The 8,944-nt window shown below is 53.3% G+C and overlaps 1 protein-coding gene across 1 annotated transcript; it reads left to right on the top strand.

Annotated features, from left to right (window-relative positions):
- Positions 1 to 7,387: 7,387 nt before the first annotated feature.
- IUM83_09135 (Cytochrome P450) lies at positions 7,388 to 8,495 on the top strand (the record flags this gene model as incomplete). Its single annotated transcript, XM_067933555.1, has 4 exons — positions 7,388 to 7,581; positions 7,649 to 7,853; positions 7,924 to 8,110; positions 8,173 to 8,495. The coding sequence occupies 4 exons, from the start codon at positions 7,388 to 7,390 to the stop codon at positions 8,493 to 8,495; spliced, it is 909 nt and encodes a 302-aa protein (XP_067800019.1).
- Positions 8,496 to 8,944: the final 449 nt, after the last annotated feature.

The following is an 8,944-nucleotide window of genomic DNA, read 5'->3' on the forward strand; positions in this document are numbered from 1 at the left end:
CATGGTGTTGCTCTAAGTTCATCATGAAGGAGCAGCGTGATACTGCTTCCTCGGTTTAGCGTCGTCAGGAAGGACAATACCGCGTGCTCAACCATTAAAGTTGAGCGTAAGCAGTATTACGTGGGAAGAGGGCGAGCCTCTCCTCCGATGGCTTGTCGAGCTCGACACAGCCATAGCGGCTCGACGCATCGTCGACCCGCTGTCGAAGGTCGCGTTCATGTGTCCTGTCTTGGCGGACGCGCAAGGTGAGCGTATGGACGCTGACTCTCCGATCCTGCGTGCTTCACGTACGAAGTGTTCAGAAGGAGCTCAAACAAGCATTTGAGCCCCGCAAAACGAATTCCGGACGAGGGCGGAGTTCCTCGACCTTCAACAGAGTAAGCATGACGTCGCCGCCCGCACGCTGATATGGTATCAAATATCGTGAGTAGCACCGATTGACGAGGCGACCAAGGTCGTCACGTTCATGAAAGGACTTAGAGATGGGCCGTGAGACCTATCTCTTCCGAGAGTACCGAGTACTCTCGAAGCTGCAATTACTCTTGCCATGCAAAGAGAGTTTAGCCTGCGGCAGGCTAGAAACTCCATGTGAACGATGCCGAGGCCGCAACCGCGCCCGGTAGCGGCGAGACAAGGTCCAGAACCAATGGACCTCTCGAATGCAACAACTGCTGGTTACCAGCAGCAGGGAGGTAACGTGCGATGCTTCCGTTGCGGAAGGATTGGTCACTTTGCGGGAGTGCACAGCTCCCATGCCCCTGGAGGTGGCCGTCGTGGCGATGCTAGCATCGCCGCGGATAACAAAAACACTACGGTAATACGTCGCGCGTGCCGACATCGGGCACGACACACTGAGACTGCAGCCCCAGTGAGACCAGCTCTCACTGCAACAAACAAGATGACAGGCCGAACCTAGTCATCTTGAGGTTTACTCGAAGAGAGCGAGTGACTCTTCGAGCTTTGTAGATTCAGGCGCGTCGTGCTTTGTTCGACTACGAAGCCTATCGAGACTTAACTTCGAGGAGGTAGATACACCTCGAAGTCTTCAGGTACGACTGGCAACAGGTGCCATCGTAAAAACCGAGCGCGTCGCGAACGTGCGCTTCTCGTACAAACAACAGTGTTTGTCGAACACTTTATCGTCCTGGACCTGGACGATAAGTTCGACGTATTAATGGGCGCCGTAAGCACAGCATGGTCCGGTAGACTGGAAGAAGTGCACGCTCGTGCGCTTTGGACGCGACAACGGAACGAGAGCGATGGCCCTGTTACCGCGGCGCGCGCACCAGCAGGTGCGCTCGGCTCACCAGACGGCGCTTAATGCCGCTGTCCCGGAATATAAGGGTGCGCGAGGATGCGCACAGAATGGATCCACGTCGGCGGTGCTGCCGACGTCGGAAGATAATGTTGGTTCCGGGAACCAACACCCACGTTCAAGCGTGTAGGACAGTCCCTGACCGAAGCGGTCAGGTCGACGACGACGCGTCGGCTCCGGGAACCGACGCACCCTCGTCATGAGGGGCTCCGCCAAAAGTGGTCGAGGTGACGAAGGCGTGTCAACTCCGGGAGTTGACGCTGCAAACCTGCGGACGGTTGCAAACGTACCGCACTGACGCAATTTTGCTGTCGTGCAGCCGGGCTGCACGACGAAGCGCTCATGAGATCAAGCCGGGCTTGATATCGCGCGCCGGACAGGGTCGCCGGCGAACAACTGTCACACGGCCAGGCCTGGACCAGAAGGACAACTGTGGAACCGGGCTCCGCACAACAAAGAACAGCGCAAGCGGAAAACGCTGCATGAAGTCTCGGTCATGACCGAGACGCAACAAAAACAGTCTGCTGGGCAGACTGGGGCGGTAGACGCCGGACGTCAGACTAAGCGTCTTGACGCGCACCGATACTGATTCAGTATCGTGAGATGGAACTCGCTAGTCCTCCGACGACGTCGGGAATTGACTTCGCTTCCAGCCATGAGCTGGAAGCGCTTCGCGCGACTTGCACGATGGACGCATCGAACAAGTCTGCGACTCTTTCGGACAGCGAAAGAACGGAGAAGAGCGAAAAGCGAACAGCTCTTCATGGGAAGTACTGAAGTGAAGACTCTCAGTGCGAAGACGAAAGCGAGCACCTTCGAGGAGCAAGGTTGGGACTCGTTAAAGTCGGTCCCTATTACGAACTTTGTTGAAGTGCAAAGACGTACTCCCGGAAGAGATTCCTGCGGAGTTTCCGCAGGATAAGGGCATTCAGCACGAGATTGATCTCGTGCCGGGCACAACATATTGTCACGCGGCAGTGGCCGCCGCGAGAACAAGTAAAGCGATCGACTTCTTTGAAAGTTGTCCAATAGGCAGGATGCGGAATCAAAGTCCCCGCGGTCTCCGCGTTCTGTGTCAAAACACAGGGCGGATGGCATCGTTCATGCGTATAACAAGCTGAACGATGCGACGGTACCGGCGCAGACGCCGATACCGCGAAAAGATGTTATCATCGATTCGATGGCCGGGAGCACCGTTTACAGTGCTCGACTTGCGAGACGGATTTTATCAAATCCTAATGCGTGAGAGCGATATCCCTCTCACGGCAGTGAGCACGCCAAGCGGCATGCTCTGGGAAGATAGTGATGCCACAGGGGCTTAAGAATGCCCTGCGACTTTCAACAGGTGCGTGACGCGCTTGTTGCGCTCGGTGCGCGACTTCGCACCGAGCTACTTCGATGATGTATTCATCCACAGCCGGGCTGTGGACGAGAAGACCGACGTAGAGATGCACAGGGTGCATCTCCGGAAACTACTTGAGCTTATGCGAAAGCATAAGCTCTACGCGAACCTGAAGAAGTGTATCTTCGGGGCGAGCGAGATACCCGTCCTCGGGTGTCTCGTAGGGAAGAATGGTGTTCGCCCTGACCGGAAAAGGTCAGAGTGATAAATGAATGGCCAACGCCTTCAAGTGTCAAGGCACTGAGGGCAGTTCCTTGGCCGGCCACGTACTTGTGCAAGTACGTGGAGGATTATGCGGGCAAGATCCGCCCGCTGTCGCAGCTTCTTAAGAAAGAAGCTGTGTGGAATGGACACCGATTGCCAAAAGGCATTCGATGCAGTCAAGCGGGGCTTGACGAGGCACCGATCTTGGCAGTAGCCGACCAAGATCGTCTATTTCACGTAGTGTGTGACGCATCCGATTTTGCGATCGGATGCGCGTTGATGCAACGATCACGAGGGCCGTGATCGTGTCGTCTACCAATCGCGTCGCTGAAGCCAACTGAGCGCAACTATCCGGTGCATGACAAGGAACTCCTTGCCATGAAGTATGCACTCGCAAAGTTCCGAGTGTATTTGCTTGATGGAGCCATTTGTGGTCTACACCGACCATGCATCGACTGCCAAGATTGCCCATTTCACGTAATTAATGTGACGCATCCGATTTCGCGTCGGATGCGCGTTGATCACAACACGATCACGAGGGCCGTGATCGTGTCATACCATCGCGTCAGCTGAAGCCAGCTAGCGCTGCTTATCCGGTGCATGACAGGAACTCCTTGCCATGAGTATGCACTCGCAAAGTTCCGAGTGTATTTGCTTGGAAATGACCGTTTGTGGTCTGAAACCATGCTTCACTGGCACTGCAGTGAAGTCGCCACATATCACAAAGAATGGCGAGATGGCTCTCATTCTTTGCGAGTATCTTTCCGGTCAATACAAACCGGAAGATTGGATGAAAGTGGCCGACGCGTTATCGTCGACCGGACTAGAAGCTGTTGACGTCAATGCCATTCAATCCATGCGATCGAGCAAACCACATCGCCTCTGTTGGACGATGTGAAGGCCAGCGTACGCTACGCGCGACGCGAAGCTCTTACTGGCCTATGGCACAGCGCCTTCTGACAAGTCCCGTCAGAAGCTGCTTAAACACCTTCGTGCCGATAGCGCGTGCACGACGGACCGCTTTATAATGCGGTCGACGACAACGCGGATCGCGTTGTCGTGCCAAACCATGACCTGCGCCTCAGGATCATGTACGAGTATCATGATGCCCCGACTGCGGGACATCTCGGACGTGAGAAGACTTACGTCCTTCTCACGCGCGACTTCTACTGGCACCACCAGTGTAGTGGGTGCGCAAGTACATCCGTGCTTGCGAGGTATGCCAATGAAGCCTGCGCCATTCGCGCAGGCTCCACTGTAATCACTACCGACTCCGTCAGTGTTGGAGATCCATGTCTTTGGACTTCATCTTTGGTCTTCCCCCGGATAGCGGATGGAACACCGGTGTTGTGGTCTTTGTAGACCGTTTCAGCAAGATGGTACATCTTGCTGCGGTGCCAGCAGAGGTGACCGCGAAGCAGACGGCCCGTCTGCTCGTCGACATGGTGTTCAAACATCATGGCATGCCGTCCGATATCGTGTCGGACAGAGACCCGCGCTTCACAGCGCATCTGTGGCAAGAAGTGTTTACACTTCTTGGGAGCCAGCTTTCCATGTCGACTGCGGATCATCCGCAGACGGACGGTCAAACCGAGCGCGTGAATCGCGTGCTCGTCGATATGTTGAAGAGTAACGCTCCCTCGTTCCAATACTGGAGCGAGTTCTTATCGATGGCAGAGTTTGCCATCAACAACTCGGTGCATGCCTCGACCGGGCATACATCGTTCTACGTGAATGCCATGCGGGATCCACGCCTACCGAGTTTACTCGGAGTGAAGGCTCCCACTTTAAGTGGGGGAGGATCTACGACTGCAATACAGCAGCCGCAGAAAACCGCTGACACTTGCACAGTGTCAGCTGCAACAATGGACAAACCACATGAGTCTGCGCAGGGCGCAGACTCCCCCAACAACAAGGCCAACGACCACGGGTCTGCGCAAGGCGCAGACACCGCAAAGAACCACGCAGAGGCCGGGCCTCTAGCGGAGAGCAAGCTGAATGACTTCAGCTCGAATGCAATCCATTTCATCACCAAAAGACAAGCCGTAATTCGGTTTGTCCGAGACGCAATAGCAGCTTCTGTTGATCAACAGAAGCTGAACGCAGACAATGCGGGCAGAAGCAACACAAATGAATTTAAAGTGGGTTCATTAGTTTTGTTAGCTACACAAAACCTGCCTAAACATGCAGTTTCGGATTTCGGAGCAAGCTTGCTTGCTCCGCGCTTCATCGGGCCGTTCACTGTGTTGGCACGGCACGGCAACGCATACACGCTAGACATACCGTCTAGCATGCGCCTCCATCCGACCTTTTACGTCGGACGGCTGAAGCCATACCTGCAAGCACGAGCCATCTAGCTCGGCTGGCCCGAAGCCTCGGCAGGAGCCGAGACAGAAGCGGAGGAGTTGGCCTCGGCGACGAGCAGCCTCTCCTCCAGCGCGCGGACGCGCTGGAGCAACCCCTTCATCTGGGTCCCCAGCTCGACCTGGATATTCGAGGCGGTCTGTGAGACCGCCGCGACTTGGGCCTTCTGGTTCGCCAGCTCCTGCTTCAGGGCGGCGAACTCAGCGCCCTGTAGACGCTCCACGACGGTCACCCGGTCGTGGAGAGGCGCATACTGATCAGCCCAGGGCTGATCGTACCCGGAGCGGCTTCCCACCCCCGCCACCGCCGATCCGTGACGCCCGCGGCTCAACCCGCTGGATTGTTGAGCGGATTGTTGACCATAGTACCCCGAAAACGAACCCTCAAGGGGCTCGTTTTCGTATTCGTTGGAGAGGATTTCATCCCCATCAAGATACATGGGAGCCGCGGAACGTCTTGCTGGAGGACGTTCCGGAAATGGTGAGGGCGTACGAGGAGCAGTACGCGCTGGTGCAGCGGAAGTTTTAGCAGTTTTAGGAGGAAGATCAATTTACAAACAATACAGTTCTCATTTACCTCAAACTAGCTACTTGGTGTTTTATCTGATTTAAATTATTTTTGTGTATTAAAATATAATTAACCTAAGTAATTACTAAGTACTAACGCTTCCTCATACACGTAGCGCAAACGTAGTAAGTCAAGTTAGACCCACTACAGAGTTTCATAGTCGAGCAAACCTCGCTGAATGCTGCACCTTCCTCCCTACCGCTAACTTTTGTATCAACCACAAATAAATCTCTTGCCGAGAGATTGAGTTACCGGATTCCACGAACTTTTGACTTCGTCTAAGTGAAACAAGGTCTCTGCAGCATACTTGAAAGCTCGGCCGTGATTAACCATTTTGACGGAGGTCGTCAGGTACTTTACCCCCTCACTCTTCTTGGCGATCTTAACTGCTTTCTGACGTGACACTTGCGAGTGAGATGCCGCTGTGCTGAACTGTTTTGACGTCGGTGTTCTGAATTGGATGGGGATGGACACACCACCTTCCGTATCGAGCTCCTCAACTTCAAAGAGACCTCGAAATTCAGCAGAAATGGACTGCAGGACGGTATCCGGCGTCATGTGCTCGAGAAATGGTATCCATTTAGGGTAAAACGAGTGCTTGGATACCCAATTGCAGGAAGTTGCATGTCGAACATCGAAAACCCTGCGTGTTACATCAGCGTCCATGCTGCCAAGCGCTGGATGGAGATAGTAAAAGATGACTACCGATCTTCCATGTCGTCGTGCTGTAGTTATTACTAGTGGGTAGGACATCAAGTGGAGATACGTCACATTGAAGCAACAGTTGTGCAAAGGCAACCTCAATCATTGAAGCAATTATGTCGCCACAAAATCTGCAAAATTGTTGCTGTTGAATTCTTGCTTCTGCGGCCTCGACGTCGATGTTGGCTTGGATTTACTCGATAGTTCTGGAAACGCGTGGAGACAAATTTGCTCGTTGACGCTATTTTGCTTCGTGCGCTCCTCTTGAGTTGCCATCCACCCTGCGTTTGAAGCATCTCGCGGCAGAAACTTCTTCATAGAGACTGCGGAAATCGGATAATGATCCCATCCAGCCTTTCGCGTTGGTTAGGACTTCTTTAATAGATTGATTGCGCCCCCAGGCTATTGTAATGCTATTTTGGGCTTCTAACATTAGGCAGGTAAGCATCAAATCTGATGTTAGCCCGGAATTGGAAACGGCTTTCTTTGTGTTAATTAGTAGCTATCAACGAAACCAAATGCTCCAAAATCTGAATTTGGCATTTTACTTGTTACGCATTCTTTCTGAGAGGTACGATATATTGAAATGTCTACCCGGAGACCACAACCTATTTGTCCGATCGTAAAAACATAATATACCACGTATAAGGTATGGTCATCCAGCGCGCAGGAGCACTGCATCATCGCCACTAATTTGTTGCGGGTCACGCGGCCAACATTCCGTTATTTGCAGGGTGGTGCGAGGCCCGCACCAAAAGAGCAGCGTCAGGCCGAAGGTGAGTTCACCCACGAAACGGCATGCATGCAACACATCTAATCATCTACCCTACTGTATGCATGCCATCGCCACGAGCGAAGATGCCGTTGCGAACGACAGAAGCTTCGCCGACGTGGCGGCCGAGGTCAAGGTGCCGCCGCGGACGCTGTTGCGCTGGCGAAAAACAGCGTCTGTGATCGTGGCTGCTTCGCCCGCAGCGCCGCACGACGAGGGCCGCCGGTACTATATCATGACATGGAGAGGAGATACGTTCGTCACATCCTACAGTACGGCTATGAGTTGACTGATCTGTGATATGTTTATTGCAGGTTGTTAGAATGGGTGCATCAAACGAGGAAAATAGAGCAACATGCGTGACGAGCCAGTGTTTGCTAGTCATGGGCGCGCGGTTTGAGCGGCGGCCGCAAGGTGAACGCACTCAACGCGCTGCATACGAGTACTTGCGGCGGTTTCGAGACCGCAACAAGCTGTCCATTCGCCACATCACTCACTGCGGCGTCAAGCGGCGCGAGGAGCTACAGGTACTGTGCCAGCGTGTGCCCGATTTTATTTATGGTACTGGTATTTTATATTGATATTTGTATGAACCAGTTGGTGGCCGACGCGTTCGGGTGCGCCATGCGCTACGAGTTTGAGATGGACAGCGTCGTGTCCATCACGGCTGGCGACGACAAGTACAACTATATCTACAATATGAACCAAACGTTGATTTACATCGACATGAATCCGAGCACCACTATCTCTTTTCGGAGCGAACGTCATATTGACGTTGTCCAGTGTAAGTATCTAACCATTGCAATGCGCATTGTACGGCTTTAACTTAATTTTTGTATTGATTAGCTATGTCAACGAACTCGTTCCAAGCCTCCGTGTTTCTGTGTGCGTCGGCAACGGGGCGTAAGGTGCCCCCGTTAGTCGTGTTCAAGGGTGAGCCTGGTTACCCCGTTCAAGCCGAGCTCGAACGCCATCCTGCCCACCGCGCGAACAAGGTGGTGATCACGGTACAGGCGAACGCGTATTGCGACCAGCACTCATGGAGGAGTGGATCCAAGACGTTCGTGATTATGTTTCAGTGTCGGTACCTACTGTTGAATGGCAATTGGTATGATAGGTGTGGAGGCCATCGGTCCTTGGTCCATCAGTGCTGCTGCTCGACAGCTTGAAGGTCCCCAGGATGGATTCAACGCGAGCACGCTCGCGGACAGCTGCACTGAACCTGAGTTCATTCATCCTGGCATCACAGGCATTTCCCAGCCGATGGATATTGCGGTAATGCGTGTGTTCACGCACTTCAGTAGGAAGATGTATGTGAGGTCCCATTTAGATAACGAGTTTTGCACCAATCCCACCCAGCGACGCAGCCTTATCACAGATATCGTCGTTGCTGCGTGGGAATCTGTGCCGGTCGATGGGATTCGACGTGGTTTCGCCAAGGCTGGGCGCATTCAAGTCGGCCCACGCTCGGACACCGGTGCATGTGTCATTGACAAGACGGAATAAAAATGAGCTTTTTCGTGCAAACTTTTATCGTAAAGTTATAGTTGTACTTTTGAAAATCTATAGTATTTGACTTTTTACACGTCGGACGAAAATTATGGGTCGGACAAAATCT

The sequence above is a fragment of the Phytophthora cinnamomi genome (genome assembly GCF_018691715.1).
Source record: "Phytophthora cinnamomi strain GKB4 chromosome Unknown Contig3, whole genome shotgun sequence".
Classification (NCBI taxonomy): Eukaryota; Oomycota; class Peronosporomycetes; order Peronosporales; family Peronosporaceae; genus Phytophthora; species Phytophthora cinnamomi.